The 17,038-nt window shown below is 40.3% G+C and overlaps 1 protein-coding gene across 1 annotated transcript; it reads left to right on the top strand.

Annotated features, from left to right (window-relative positions):
* The first annotated feature begins 231 nt into the window (after positions 1-231).
* Positions 232-15,248, top strand: LOC119785619 (adhesion G protein-coupled receptor G3-like). Its single transcript, XM_038288351.1, is given in 9 exon segments — positions 232-243; positions 709-748; positions 751-836; positions 2,734-2,892; positions 2,967-3,018; positions 3,094-3,185; positions 6,825-6,943; positions 14,665-14,945; positions 15,032-15,248. Coding segments are annotated over 9 exon segments (948 nt in total). The 3' UTR covers positions 15,139-15,248.
* Positions 15,249-17,038: the final 1,790 nt, after the last annotated feature.

Consider the following 17,038-nt stretch of genomic DNA (forward strand, 5'->3'; position numbering starts at 1 on the left):
GAACAAGACAATTTACATTTAAAATAAGAAAACGCAAATGCATTGTCTTATTTTAAGTGCATTTTTATCTAAATATCTTATTTTAAAAGCAACAGTACACATTCCAATGGCAAATCATTTCATTTACCTACTCAAAATAAGGGTTAATACACTTAATTTAAGAAATTTCTACTTATTTCTAGATCGTTTTTCCAGTGTATGACACGGTCCATTCTTCTCCTCATACCAAGTATGGTGCTTCTGGTGCTGTCTTTAACACAGAAAGGTTTGATCATTTCCGTATTAAAGGCTTCTAACTGTGCATCAAGTCTTGTGAATCTCTTTCCCTAAAACCTTCTCTTGATATGCAAAAAAAAAAAAAAAACTGCTCTCTTAGCAGCAAACTTATTCAACAGCCTTTTATGGCTAATTATCCATCTTGCAGGTGGCTGTTCAAACTCCCATTAGTAGTCAACCTCATGATTGTGAAGCTTACCACATTTGTAATTTTGACATTTCCTGAGAAACTAAACATTGTGTCCATTAGATCTTCAGTAAACAACAATCATTAGAATAAATAGAAATATGAAACTGCTGATCCCTAACAGACTGATGGGATGCTCAGAATTGTTTTTAGAACATAAATAACTTCACAGGACATATTCTTAAATATAACTGACCATCACTCTGTGTAAAACTCATGCTGTTGTGTGTGATTCTGGTTTTAAGGCTGAGACCAGACTTACAACCAGTCACAGGATCCAAGTCCCGCCTCAGCTCTTCAGAGAAGCAGAGGAGCAGATTCCGGGGAAACTGTCCAGCTGGTCGTCTCTGTGATCAACAGCACTCTTTTTCAGGTGGGATCCTGTGAGCCAACAAATGCAATAACCTTTATGCACTTGTATAAACTATGTTCTTACAAAGTGATCTGTGATATCAAGTGTTGCACGGTAGCTCGCCACTGCTCTGAATAGGGCGGTAAAGGCTGCAGGCGGTACTGTAGGTAGCAGCTTCCCTCAGACCCTTGAGCCACGCTTAATTCCATCTATTTCTCTTTCTTTCTATAATATTAAGCTTATTGAACCATGAGTCCAGATTCCTTAAGCCAAACATGAAGAGGTGTAAATAATAATCGTTTTGTATCGATGCATCGATCCAACGTCCGACGATCCGATGCAGCGACACGTCCGCAAGATTATTAATTCATGTTTTTTTTTCTCCCTCCGGTCTATTTTTATCCATTTGCTCCTGGACATAATTCTGACTCCCGCGCTGAGGTGGCGCTAAACCTATTTTGCCCTAGTTACGTCGCTTCCTTTAGGCCAGGGGTCGGCAACCCAAACTGCTCTAAGAGCCATATTGGACCAAAAAAAAAAAAAATCTGTCTGGAGCCGCAAAAATGTAAAAGCCTTATATCAGCCTCGTATAGCAACACGGGCTCTAAGTGTTTTATCCCACTATAGAAAATGACTATATGGGCTTAAATATAAAATAAGCATTCAGGATTAAATGTTTATCCTGAAGCAAATGTCACATTGTAGCCTGAGGTGACGGAGGAACAGTGAACGCTCCCATCGCGCCCCGCTTCACCGAGCGCCGCTTCACCACCTTCACCACGCGGTTTAAGTTTTCTTGCAATGATGAAATTATAGAAACACAATAAAGAAATCTTTCTATGGTGGACGTGTTTCTGTTGGGAGGAGTTTATTGAGTCATGAGGAACCAAGCCACAAAATCCCACATCCTCCGTCACCATTGTTCCTTGGTCTGATTAATATTTTTAGGATTTGGGGAAAAAATGGAAGAAAGTTCAGATACCTGCATCTAAGCCTTGCCTGTTTGATCTGTGGACGGTTTTCCATCTGTGCAACCAAACTAGCAGCAGTAGTTTGGAAATGGAATCCACTTCTTAAATGTATCTTTGCATTCCTCTAATTTATCCTGCAATCACAATTTTTCCTCTCCCTCCCAGCTTGGTGGTGGGCTGCAGATTTAGCCTTCCCTGGAAATGCCTTTCCAAATTTTTCTTTTTTTTTTTGACAGTAAAAAGTAAAGTAACTCAGTTACTAACTCAGTTACTTTTTGGGAGAAGTAACTAGTAACTATAGCTAATTACTTCTTCAAAGTAACGTACCCAACACTGCGGATAATGCATCTGACCCCACATCATTGCACACAATCACTATGAGTTTTGTGGAGTATTTCATTTCATAGTGAAGGAAGTGCAGGCCTGTATTTTGCTACCATTGAACTGATTTTGTTGAGTGTTGAGTGTCTTGTTATTGGGCTGTTTTTGTTACTTAATCTGCTAGTGCATTTATATAGTATTTTTTGATGGAAGGCCTTTCAGAGGCATTATTATTTTCAGTGTATGAGCTTTTCATAGGCCTTGGTGGAGTACAACTTTGCTACTTCTGTTATATGCTGTTGTTCCTAATAAAATGCATAAAGATATAACAGCTTTCATTGATTTATTTCAAATTTGAAACATTGTCTAGCCTGTAAGGTAAAAAAAAACAATTAACCAATTAATCAAAACAAATTGTATCACGGTGTATTCTTGAGTATGAAAAATAATCTTATCTTTCGGTCAGGAAATTGATGAATCGAATCAAATGGCAAATGCAAAATGGTGTGACAATAAAAAAATCCTTAAAACTTGATGCAAGGCAGAGACCTTTCTACTATTCGTCTTCTTCTTGCTGGTTTTATGAGACGATTCAGAAAGGAGTCAATCATGTCTCCTTGTTACAGCAAAAACCTGCGGGAAAAGGAAGGAGCAGGATTCCCCAGCAGCCCGTCAGCAGCCAGGAAACTGTTTTAAACGGGATGGTCCTGTTTTTAAAGGCTGGAACCCAGCCAGTCAGCAACCTTCCTGAGCCGGTCAAGCTAATCTTCAGCCACAATAAAACGGTAAATAAAGAATAAATAAAAAATGCCTAACAATAAACGCTTTCCTTATGATTGATCATCTTCCTTTGTTTCAGGAGAACGGACGCTGCGTGTTTTGGCAGGAGCCAAATGGTGCAGATAAAACAGGTGCATTGTGTAAAAGAAACCAAACTCCTGCCCTTCAACAAAAGCATAAACATGCTTCTTTTTTTTTTCTTTCAGGCCGGTGGTGCACCGAAGTATGTGAAACCACCAAAACTGCAGAGGAATTTATCTGCAGCTGTAATCATCTGAGCTTTTTTGCAGTGCTTGTGGTAAAAAAAAAAAAATGTTTTTGTGTCTAAGAAAAGCATTTTATTTCAATGCAAGAGTGCAACGGTTTTTTGGTACATAAAGCTCAACGTTCAATGTATTACAAAAGATATTTTGCATGACAAACAAAGATGCAGTTGTGCAATTTGCAAAGCGGGATACTTTGTAGAAAGTGTGCACATAGGTTTAGTCACAGTCACAGTTAAAGGAATAGTACACCCAAAACATGATTAGCCTTCATTTTCTACTCACCCCCATGCTGAACAACACTCTGGAGTACTTTTTTGATATCTCAAATGCATCTGGAGATCTGGGAGGCTTCTTGCTGTCTGCTGACATTCAAATAATGGAGGTCTATGGCGCCCGAGACAGAAAGGTCCATAAAAGTCCACAAAAAACATGTCAATATTCCTCCATAATGCTCGTCCAATGTATTCCAAGTGTCCTGAGTGGGTAGCATCCAGAATTTACTCGAAACAAAGTCATTTAGAATGTTTTTAGAGCATAAACAGTAGTGTATAGGATTTCCTAAAAGCGCGTTCACGAGTCTACGGAAACCGCGGCAGACCAAACCAGATGAAAGTGCGCATTCAGCTCGGCAAAGAACTCATGCTCTTCCTCAACACTGAAGTCCTCAGACATTTTTCTTTCGTTGTTTCTTTCTTTGCACAGGTAAACAGCACATTTCTTCTTCTACGCTTGCATTATCGGCAGAGCAGACGGCAGAGTATTTTTACTCTTAAAATAAGATAAGTAGATAATATGCACTTGAAATAAGACAATGTAGTTGTGTTTTCTTATTTAAAGTGTAAATTGTCTTGTTCCATTGGCAAAATGTCTCTTTTACCTCCTCAATCCAAGAAAAATTAACTTATTTTAAGAAAAAATTACTTATCTAGATTTCGTTTTTTTGCAGTGCATTGGTTTAAGATCACCTATGATGAGCTGTTGAGTTATGATAACTTATTTGGGAACTCTGTGTTTAGCAGCTATAGACTTTGAGAAGAGCTGGATATTCCTGGAAAGTTAAGTTAGACTTCTGTTCTGCATAAAGTGCTGGATGTGCGCAGGCCACATCCTGACAGGGCATTTCTGTGGGATAAATATTTAGGAAAACTTAAGCTCTGCTTTTTTAAAGAGCAGTTTTGTTTTTTTTGTTTTTATTGAAAGGATCCCCATTAGCTACAGCTATGCTGCAGCTATTCTTCCTGGTGTCCTAAAAAAATATATATACATTAAAAACAAAACCAAGAATACAACCAATATTTGAAAGAAAAAGAAAATACACAAACACATATACAAATACATATATAATATATACACATATTAACGTACATATGTACCCTTATGCGGGCGTGATATATGACAAATATAAAACACATTCTACTCTTACACCTGTAAACATACCTACAAATATACATACATATTCGCACACATATATAAATATAAACATTCAGTTATATTATTTTGAGTCAACAAGGCAAGCAGTGGTCAACAAGGCAGGTCTAAAATAGAAGGTAAAGGTTCCTCTGTATTGTGTGGTTACATCATTGATTTTGTTAAGCATGACTGTAATAAATTTTAATACTTTAAGATGTTTCTCCTATGGAAGCCAAGAGCGGTCGTGTCCCTCTGATACTTTTTCACGGTAGTGAAACAAGATGATTATTTTCTCATTAGAAGGTCGTTTTCTCGTCATAACGAGAAGATTGGTGTTAAAACTGATTATTTCCTTCAATACCACAACAGCGGGAGAGGATTTATAGGTGTAAGTCATGGCAGCCTGTGTGAAATTCTGTAAATAATTCTGTGTTTAACTTTTAGGTAACGAAACGACGTTGTTGGTTTGATGATTTGCTTCTGATTCATAAGCATTTAGACCTCCGCCTTTGGCGCTAAGGCGCCGCGTGTTTTCTGAACAGCCCCAGTGTTACGCCTGTAACAGGAATTAGATGAATTCATCCCCAAAATGAGTCCAGATTAAAGATATTCGTTTAAAAAAAAAACGTCAAAATTCCGTGCAATCCAATCTTCAACCACCATCTGACAATGAGTGAAAAGAAAACGGAAACAAAAAAACGGATCATTTGGCGTGACTGCACAACTACGGGCACCGCAGGCATGGATGGACTGGGAATCCAGGGCTGTTGGCCAGCCTCATCCATTACTCATACAAGTTAATCAGCTCATTATCTCGAGACATCGGTAACTGTTTTGTCATGATAACGAGATAATTATCTTGTCATCTTGAGAAAACAATTAATGGTCTAACCGTGATAACGAGACAGGGGCGGATTCACCGTTAGGCTAAACTAGGCAGTTGCCTAGGGCCCCAGGTTTCTAACATATAACAAGATAGCTATGTCATTATCTTGAGAAGGCAAAGGAAAAAAAAGTTGAATATGACCGCTCTGGGCTTCCGTATTCTCCCCTTTATTGCATATTCTAAGAACCTTCCCTTCCACAGTAAAGAACTGGGTTCAGAACAATGTCCCTAGGAATAGGGTGTCCTTCATCTGGGGCTTCAGATTATTGAACATAACCTTTTTATAGACAGTTGCAGTCTACGGTGGTGGAGATATAAATCAAGAACAGAGATAGCGTAACACTGACTGTCTGTGGGGAATTGCTGGTTTTTCAGAATAACAAATATAATTCAGTTATTAGTTCTGTTACTTTAAGTCACAGTTATATATATTCTCATTGCAGGTGTCATGGAGTAGGAGTGCTTTTAAGCTCCATCTCTGTTGAAATAATCATCATCCAGTGTCTTGCTCCCTGTAATGATGCAAAAAAAAACATATTTAAAAATCTGGGACGTTCTCTACCTTTGAACTGGACTGTTTCTGCAAAAGCAGCTTGTTATTTAAGAGCTGCAAAAACTTATTTCATTGCAAGCTTTGCATAAATTCGGCTAGTTACGACTCCATTGACACCTTTGGGAAGATAAAATCAAGTCAAGTCAGCTTTTATTGTCACTTTCACCATATGTGCAAGTCATACAAGGGAAATGAAATTACGTTTTCTTACTAGAAATATACAAATATACAAGAAATATACAAGACTGACATTTACAGACTGACATAAAGTGCGGGACATGACAGGTAAAAGTGATAAGATAAATATAAAGTATAGACATTATAATAAAAGCAATAAAACAGCAGTAATAACATGCATCCAATCAAGAGAAAATCCATATTAGTTTCACAGTGGAACTGGGAAGTAATGCTCCACGCATTTTTTTTAAAACACACATTTTAAAAGTCACAAATGCTCCTCATCTTGACATCTTATCTGTCCTCCTTTCATAATCTTAGACACAACAGATTAAGGACACAGTTCTTCGACCTATCACGTACGACTGCTACTTCTGCTGCTGTCAGGCCTTTTACCAAAGGCTTAAAATGACACGCACTAATGGAAAAGATGATAATGCATCTAAACTAAATGGATCATCTTATCTTCACTTCCATGAAACAACATTTACTGAGTCAATCTTCCACCAGTTACACACTGATGACATTTAGCTTAGCTTCTACCAGATAAAAGGCAGTAGAAAGCTTTGCCATAGAACCATCTTCTCAGGATTTCCATGAAACGCATTTCCGATCTTTTTGATTGTTTGCTTTCCTTCTGTCCAGAATCCAATCTTGAAGGTGGATGCAAGCAGCGCTGAGACCCTCGGTTACATCAGCTACGTCGGCTCAGCGCTCTCTGCCTTCTTTGCATTCTGCAGCCTGTTCATCTATGTTCATTTGTAGTAAGTTGCTCTTTGACTTAAACCTCTAGATATAGTGGGAATGACAAGGTGGTATAAAAAGAACCACAACCATGTTTTTTTTTTCTCTCACTGCTCAACGTAAGTGTTCCTTTTTTGCACAATTATACGGTGGCCCTGAGGTGCAAAACACAACACAAAAAGAGAAAACACAACGGCAAATCAGAAAACACAACACAAAAAGAGAAAACACAACGACGTTAAACAAAACGGAAATGCTAGGTACCCTCGGGCGACAGGCACCTCAGGGCCACCGTACTCATTACTACATCACGTTTAACGCGAAGCCTGTGCTTTTGTTGGAGAACTTGCCACATAGTCCGATAACCGAAGAGTTCCCCTGGTCCTTCCAGCTCTGTCAGAATGGCACGCCTCACCTCAAGGAGTGGGGAATAGTTGTGTCTTCTGTACAGCCCTGCTTCTTTTAAACGCATCTTCAGCGTATGCAGACTCATGTTTACGTTGTGAAATGTCGACAGCATATCCAGTATCACGTCATATTCATGTCCGGCATCAAAGTATTGCTTAATAGCAGCGTGTACCTCGTCATTTGTGGCGCTCATGATTTGGAAAAATGGAAACAAACCCCGTTTTTCTGGTTCAAAGGACGGACCAGTTCTTTTGTCCTATCAGAGATGATTCCTGACGCCCGAGGGTACCTAGCATTTCCGTTTTGGTTAATGTCGCTGTGTTTTTTCTTTTTGTGTTGAGTTTTCTGATTTGCCGTTGTGTTTTCTGATTTGCCGTTGTGTTTTCTCTTTTGTGTTGTGTTTTGCACCTCAGGGCCACCGTACAATTAGAACAATCCAATATATTCCCTTTTGCTTATTTTTGAAAATCTTGGTACTTTTCATAAACTGGTGTCACTTTCCTTTAAACAACAAAGTAAAGAGGATTTTGTGGCTAACCCTAACCACCTTCAACGTGATTAACATTCAGCTAGAACGCAAAAGCAGCTCAGGGTTAATGGGAATCTGTAATAACCTTAGCAAACAGGTTAATCCTAAAGTAAATCTTATTGAAGTTAGAGACTAAATCAAACATAAAAACCGGGGGAAAAATCTAGTCTTGCACCGATACCAGTATCGGATGGGGCCCCAATCCAGCTCTAAAATGGTGGCATCGGTATCGACGAGTACAAACAAATAGGGCATCGATACCATTTTGAGAGACAAAAGTTTCTTCAACTATTGTCACCGATTCCAGGTAGGCAATAAAAGTTCTACTGGATTCCCTTTGTTTTAGTCTTTTTCGTGCTTCACAAAGGTAGGCAGCAGCTTGACAAAGCCATGATGGCAATTATTTTACATCCAAGTAGTCTGCAGTTCTTCACATATACACACACATCAAATTTTAAACAGATGGTATCGGTATCGGCCGATACTGCACAGCCAGGTATCGGGTATCGGTATCAGGGCCAAAAAATGGCAGCGGCGCAACATTACAAAAATCTAACGCTTCTGTTCTCGTACACTCTTTATCAGAACTGTTTAAGCTTCAATTTTTGAAAGATGAAAAAATAGGCAGAAATGTCCCTCTATGGAAAGGTGTTTCCAAAAGTATGGATGCATGTGGGTTAAATACAAATGCACAACACATTTCAATTCAATTCAGTTTATTTCTATAGCGCAAAATTCACGACACATGTCATCTTGAGGCACTTTAAAGTTCAACCAGTCAAATTGATCCAAAGTTTTCTATCTAAGGAAAACCAGTTGATTGCATCGACTCATTGACTCTTCAGCAATCCCTCACACCAGATGAAGCTACTATGAGAAAAAGCAGAGAGAGCAGAACGTTAGAGATTGAACTAACAGATTCTGCAGAGTGGGAGAATAGAGGTAGAATGAAGCAGAATGATGAAAAAGGGGTCCCTATGTCCTCCAGCAGTCTAAGCCATTAGCAGCATAACTATAGATATACACTATATTGCCAAAAGTATTTGCTCACCTGCCTTGACTCACATATGAGCTTAAGTGACATCCCGTTCCTAATCCATAGGGTTCAATATGACGTCGGTCCACCCTTTGCAGCTAGAACAGCTTCAACTCTTCTGGGAAGGCTGTCCACAAGGTTTAGGAGTGTGTTTATGGGAATTTTTGACCATTCTTCCAGAAGCGCATTTGTGAGGTCGCACACTGATGTTGGACGAGAAGGCCTGGCTCTCAGTCTCCGCTCTAATTCATCCCAAAGGTGTTCTATCGGGTTGAGGTCAGGACTCTGTGCAGGCCAGTCAAGTTCATCCACACCAGACTCTGTCATCCATGTCTTTATGGACCTTGCTTTGTGCACTGGTGCACAGTCATGTTGGAAGAGGAAGGGGCCAGCTCCAAACTGTTCCCACAAAGTTGGGAGCATGGAATTGTCCAAAATGTCTTGGTATGCTGAAGCATTCAGAGTTCCTTTCACTGGAACTAAGGGGCCAAGCCCAGCTCCTGAAAAACAACCCCACACCATAATCCCCCCTCCACCAAACTTTACACTTGGCACAATGCAGTCAGACAAGTACCGTTCTCCTGGCAACCGCCAAACCCAGACCCGTCCATCAGATTGCCAGATGGAGAAGCGCGATTCGTCACTCCAGAGAACGCGTCTCCACTGCTCTAGAGTCCAGTGGCGGCGTGCTTTACACCACCGCATCCGACGCTTTGCATTGCACTTGGTGATGTATGGCTTGGATGCAGCTGCTCGACCATGGAAACCCATTCCATGAAGCTCTCTGCGCACTGTTCTTGAGCTAATCTGAAGGCCACATGAAGTTTGGAGGTCTGTAGTGATTGACTCTGCAGAAAGTTGGCGACCTCTTCGCACTATGCGCGTCAGCATCCGCTGACCCCGCTCCGTCAGTTTACGTGGCCTACCACTTCGTGGCTGAGTTGCTGTCGTTCCCAAACACTTCCATTTTCTTATAATACAGCTGACAGTTGACTGTGGAATATTTAGGAGCGAGGAAATTTCACGACTGGATTTGTTGCACAGGTGGCATCCTATCACAGTTCCACGCTGGAATTCACTGAGCTCCTGAGAGCGACCCATTCTTTCACAAATGTTTGTAAAAACAGTCTGCATGCCTAGGTGCTTGAATTTATACACCTGTGGCCATGGAAGTGATTGGAACACCTGATTCCAATAATTTGGATGGGTGAGCAAATACTTTTGGCAATATAGTGTAACTCAGGATAACCATTTCAAAATCATGTTTCATATTAACCCACTTTACATTACAGCTAAAAAGTCCCGTTAAATCTTAGTACCTTTGTCAGAATTAGGGGAGACTGGGTTAAGAGGAACCAGTTAATAAGTTGACTCATGCCCTCTACCAAACACTTTTTGTCATGTGAGCATAGATTCTGCAGGCATCCTCAATTTTGCTGTCCATTTGAATTATGGAAGCATGTGGTAATGTGGTAAGCATGTTTTCTTTCCAAAAAAACCATTTTTTTACTGGTCAAAAGGGTATTAGTTTTGCGGATGTAGATTTGACCAATCAGAGGCCTCCTGTCTGCGGTCACCTACAACTTTAGAGAGGAGCAGCCTTCTCCATTTGGTTAATCCCATGGAGAGTCCGCCACGTTATGGGCCATCCCAAACTAGGTAGTAGGTAAGGGCAAGTGGACCGTTGAGCCCTTAAATATCCAGTCTGAATCAGTGCAGACTGGATGGAATTTTACAGCAAACCAATGGCGGAGGAAACGCTAACATTCAAATGTTAGTTCTGCTGGTTTGCTGCATCTTTGTCACTCTGACAGAAAATCACATGTTGGGAAAAAGAAAAAAGGCATAACTTGGGTCCTTTGACCAGATAGATTTTTATTTTTTAAACAAAGGGGAATATATTTCCTTTCGTGTCGACATTTGCGAGTTGAGAGTCACTGTGTTGCCATAGCAACAACTGTTTTCTTTTTCCTTTGGAGGAAGAGGCCGTCTCTTCTCATTACACCCCACCTTCAATCAAAGGCGCCTTCCACAGCTGTGAGTTGGACTTCATTGGAAGTGACACTTGATAATTAAGGGTTAGTGGTTAGGGGGCGGTTTGGGATTGAGCCGTTGTCTAAAATCTCTAAAAGTGTATTTTAATGGCTCATTTAGTGGTAACTGAATATACTGGTATGGGATGTATGTATACAGCGCTTTATCAAGCGTTTGCATTACATTCAGCCACGCTCACAGTTGCATTGTGGTAAGCCGTATTTCCACCACTGCCGTGGGTCAGACTTACAGTCCTGAGGATGCCACAATCGGTGCCGCCAGGCCCTCTGACCTAGCCTGGGTGCAATTCCGAACTTAGTCCCGCCCACAACGTTTGAGGACGGTAAGTTCGGTCTGACATTGCTCAATAGTAGCGCGAGTATGCTAGCACAATATCTGGCGGGCCAATCAAATTGTCAGGGCGGACTTTATACGATGATGGACAGATGATCAACAGTAACGTAATCAACAACGTGACCAAAGCGCGCTTGGGTGACAACAACAATGGCTGCCGCTGGAGAGTTGAGGTGAGTAGATTCTGCTATTAGGTCTGTTCTAGAAGATATCGACAGCAAATTAATTTTAAAAGAGGAACAGAGAAACGCGATCAAGGCATTTGTTGAAAAGAAAGATGTTTTTGGCGTCCTTCCTACGGGATTCGGCAAAAGTTTAATTTATCAGCTGGCTCCCTTGGTCGCTTAACATACGTCACGCACTCCGTTGCTCTTATTGGTTGTAGGTCTATCCAATTGAGTGCAGAGGCATTTTTTTCTGCTTCGTTCGAAACACGCCCCATAATCACAGCTCTATGGAGCAGCATCAGACTCATATTCTGACTAGAATTGAGTAGGACTACGTCAGGCTACCTCTGACCACTAACAGCAGCCAAACCAGGTAAAGTGAAGTGCAGTAGCCAAGGACACAATGACGGAGACGGGTATCTGCCACCAGTTAAATGATGAACCATCGCCTCCTGTTTCTGAGAAAAGATCCATCGGTGGCTTTGTTCTAGTTAACTCTGCATCCTAACGCATCGGCTTGAGTGAGGACTTGAGTGAGGGATCACTGCCAAAGAGAAGCTTTGCTTTTAAGGAAAATAACTTACACTTTTGTGTCAGATTGAAATGATAAAGAAGCAACTTTGGAAAGATGGAGAAGCTGCACAAGAAAGCAGCAATTCATATTTCTCTGCAACTTTGAGCGATGAAATGTGTAATATTACTGTTACACAGTTTACTGTTCAATAGTATTCAACTGTTAGAATTACATTTATACAAATATTTTTGGACAATTTATTTCTATTTGACTTTTTACTGATAGTTTATGGTTTTCCTTGTACCTGACTTGATACAACTTAGACTTAAGCTGCGCCAAGTTGAGCCACAAGACCACATTTTTCTAATGTAATCATATCTTTTTTTTCCTTATGTCATGGGTGCATTCATCACATTTCCGCTGATGAAATAAATGCTAATTTGTTGGTTTTATTTGTGCAACATAGTTCACTTTTTACCCATGAGAACAAATTTAAACTATGATATGACATATAGTGCATCTCAAAAAATGAAAGCAAAGAAAAGTTGCTTATTCTTTCCAACAAAGGCCATTAAACCGAGATATATGAAAAGGTATTAAATAAAATCTTCCAGTCAATGATTATATGGCACCGTTTGACCAGGAAGCAAAAAACACAAACCACAGAGCCACATAGGCTTGTCTTTTGTTAGACATATTGTTTCCAAACAAATTTGAAATATCTGAAGCAGCGCCCAAGGCAGAACAAAAACTCCTAAAATGCCCAAAGTCTCATTTAGCATGTTGGGTGTTGCAGTAGGCCTTTGTGACAATTGCAATAAAGCAATACTTCAGATACATTGCAAAGGTCCAAGAGGCTCATGAAGTGTAAAGACACTTAACCAAAGTGAACTGTGGAGATTTCAGATGTGGCTTTAAAGGTTTACTCCCTGTGTCATTCACCAGTTCTACGTGCTTTGCTGCACCACACTACATGACATCAAGCTTTTATGTGGCCATTGTTACGACCACCCAGGCCACAACATATTTGAGGACACGAAACAAACATGAGGTTCAAAAGAATTATTTTATTCTTAATCTCTGGAACTTCTTTTTAGGCAAGGTACATTTCATGTACAGAACAATTCAAAGTGCTTTACATAAAACATTATAAGCAAAAGGGAGAGAAAACATTTAAAAACAATTAAAAGCGTGATTCAAAATGAAAAACATTTAAGATTAAAAAGAGAGAATACAGAGACGTGCGAATTTTAACTTTTGAATGGAATCTACGTAAATGCAGCTGAGAACAGGTGGGTCTTCAGCCTTGATTTAAATAAACTAAGTGTTTCAGCTGATCTGAGACTTTCTGGGAGTTTGTTCCAGACATGTGGAGCATAGAAGCTGAACGCAGCCTCTCCATGTCTGGTTCTGACTCTGCGAACTGATAAAAGGCCGGATCCGGATGACCTGAGGGGTCTAGTAGTTTCATACTGGGTCAAGAGGTCACTGATGTATTTTGGGCCTAAACCATGCAGAGCTTTATAGACCAGCAACAGAACTTTAAAGTCTATTCTCTGATGGACCGGCAGCCAGTGTAAAGACCTGAGAACTGGACTAATGTGGTCCACTTTTAGATCAGTTGTTTTGTTTTTCTGGAAAGAGACAAAAAAAAACAGAAAGTCAGATTTTTCCCCAGTTCCCCGTGTCCCAAAAAAAAACTAAGAGAAAAAAAACCCCAAAGTATGAACAGAAAGTTGGACCTGGTGAGCTGATCCAATGCAACAAAATACAAAGACCGCAGACGTGCGCATCGCGTCTGGTCGCGCTCTCTGTGACGGTGGCTCGATCAGAAGGTTCGAAGGGAGAGAGAGAGAGAGAAAAACCCTGCCTACTTATAGGCGGACCAATATCACGCAAATTAACGTAATCGATTTACAAGAGAAAAAATAAATAATTATCAACTCTAAAACTTAAGTGACTCACTAAGGTCTATACAACACTAAAAGGGAAAAGAAAAAAGAAACAAAAATAATTAATGTGCCCGACGCACATAACACCATGTAGAAGAACAAAAGTCTGCAGAAACTACCGCATCTGTCAGGATTTGGGTATTGAGTGTTGACCCAAAAGCAGAGGCAGAGAGGCAGAGGTGAATCTGTTGTGGATTTAATTATGACTTAACAGAAATCAGAGGCTGGTAATCTAAAAGGAAAACAAAGTCCAAACAAACAAGAAACCAGAAGTCCAAAAATCAAAAACATGAAAAACATGAAAACTAGTCTAACGTACCAGAAACCATGGGGACATCAGGGGAATCACAAACATAACGAGGAAGGCACAGAGAGAAGGAGTTGGAGCGTGCAGACGGTGTTTGACGAGGACCCACCAAAGGGGAACTGAAGAGAGAGGGCTTTGTAAAGGAGACTGAGACAGAGAGGGGGCTAATGAGGAAACTGGGAGCAGGTGTGCACAGAACAAGAGAGGGAAAGAGCTAGGGAAGCAGGAGAACACAAGAGGGCAGCAGAGAGCAACAAATAGAAACCTGGAAATAACAACAAAATGATAATCAAATAACTAGGACTATAAAACATGTTGAAAAGAAAACTAAACACTAGAAATCAAGGAGTAAAGTAAGACTGAATACTCAAAAGAAAAACATAACAGAAACCTAACAGCACCACAAAACTAATAATGCATCTGTGGCTTTTCTCCTGCAGTCGGCGGAGGCCCGAGAAGGCCCTCGGCATCCACATGCAGCTGACTGGGGCATTGCTGTGCCTCCACCTCGGCTTCCTGAGTTCAAGTTTTTTGGTTCATCTGCTTAAAGAGGATCAGGGCGGCTGGGTTTGTCGAGGTCTGGGTCTCTTCCTGCACTGGTCTCTGCTGGCTACGTTTACCTGGATTGCCCTGGAAGGATTCCACCTTTATCTCCTCCTCATTAGAGTCTTTAACATCTATGTCAGTAGATACCTGCTAAAGCTCTCCATAGTGGGATGGGGTGAGTTTAGGAGTGAAGTTAAACCAGATTAACTTTGATTTCACTAATGTAGCTGAGGTTTGATCTTTCTCTTGCCGTCTCCTCAGGCTTTCCTACACTTGTTGCAGTGATTTGTGGGAGTTTAGGTGTTTATGGCAGATACACTATGGAAATAAGGGATTCCAATAACAACACATCACCATCACAAATGTAAGAAACTACCACAGTTTACATGTGCAACCAAGATTCACTGAAACACCCCGATGACCTCAGTTTCATTGTTTTGTTAATTCTCACTGAGCAGATGCTGGATGAGCAGCGAGTTCCAACAGAGACATGTAGTCTCATACATCACTCTGGCTTTTCTTTGCCTGACTGTGCTGTATAATACCTGCATGCTGCTGGTGGTGGTGTCTAAGATCTGGAAGTTAAGAGGTGGACAAAGGAACTGTAAATGCAGTGACTGGAAGATGAACAAGGAAAACTGGTCCAGGTTATGGAAGGACGCTGCTAAAGTTCTGGGCCTTAGCTGGGTCCTTGGGTTGCCATGGGGATTGGCCAGCTTCACTTATGCTACTTTATCTGGAATCTACATTTTCACCATCTTTACCTCTCTGCAAGGTCAGTATATGTGCTTAAATATCGGTATACATTGATATATGTTGGTTTAGCTGAAAATATATTTTTGTGTCTTTAGGTGTTTTTATATTCCTGTGGGCTGTGGCTTTGTCGTGCAAGTATCGATTGGAAAAGAAATCCAAAGTCCAAGATCCTTCCACACAGAAAATTACAACAAGCAGCGTCAACTGATATTTAATAATCAATGATACTCGCATATTAAACCATATTCGGCAGACAATTAGCTTGAAATGTGAAGCTAAGCTGTTATTTTCAAAAATGGTGGCCGTGGGTCAGGGTTGTCAGCTGACCCAATATTATACAGGGGTCACAATAGGGCACAATGGTGATAAATCAACCATCATAGAATTTAGACTGGATAAAGAATTGTGTTTCATGATGATGACATCATACTGGTTACTTCCTTTCTGTTTAATATCAATGTATACTCAGGTGGCAGTACTTTACGGATTACCTACTCTTGTAAAATATTTCTTCTTGGTAATAAGACCATAAAATTGACAGCTTTTGAGAGGAGATTAGATTAGTTTTTCAATTCACAGGTAACACAAAACATCTCAAGGCAATTTACAGTCAGATTGGTGAAACGTTTTATATCAAATTCAAACGCAGCTAATTGCAATTTGCAGGTTTCTCTTGGATGAAAATTTGTCTCCAGTAGATATTTGCTGCATTGCGTTGTTGATTCTACAGTAATCCCTCACATTGGACATGCATGCAGTGACAGTAGATTGGAAAACCCAGGAAGACACCTCCAGCAGACTCGACGTGAGGGTTCAGGAGACAAACATGGAAGCACAGATGCTTTAGATTCTCCACAGCTGGCTCTAGAAAAGAACCGGTTAAGCAGATGAGCTATAAGTCAGTTTTCACATTAAAAGGGATGGAAGAGCACACAAATAATTAGTCACGGTAAGAGTTGAGTGACAAGCTATATCTAGGAGAGAAACAGGACTTCGCACTGAAAAACACAACTCTATAATCTACATTTTTAGTGGGTGATGTCAGCAGCCCAGTTAATGTTTTGAAACAGGATTATCTGACAGGCCAGATGAAGCTACTGTGAGGAGAAAAAGCAGGGAAAACATAAAGTTGGGGGGTGAACTACAAAATGCAGAATGGGCGGTTCTAGACAGGGGCCAACGGGGCCCCTGTAGACGATGTCCTCGCTCCTGTACTGAAGACATAATACTAAAAGAAATTCTAATGATGATCTGCGCTGGAACAGACATGGTTACTGAGAGCTCCTTTGGGTATTTTTCATTTTTTTTCTTTACAAATTCTGTTTTTCTTTTCATTTAAAACCAATAAGGTGATATTGAGACAGCATCCCAGTTTTCATCTGCTAAATGTTCTTTTTTTTTTTTTACTCTCATTTTTACAGCTGAATTTATCAGTTTTTCTTGAGTTCCAATTCAGATTTTAATATTAAGTGAAGTTAAAAATATATAAAATTCCTAAATTATGAATGTATT

The sequence above is a fragment of the Cyprinodon tularosa genome, unplaced genomic scaffold (genome assembly GCF_016077235.1).
Source record: "Cyprinodon tularosa strain WSP-4 unplaced genomic scaffold, ASM1607723v1 ctg252, whole genome shotgun sequence".
Lineage (NCBI taxonomy): Eukaryota > Metazoa > Chordata > Actinopteri > Cyprinodontiformes > Cyprinodontidae > Cyprinodon > Cyprinodon tularosa.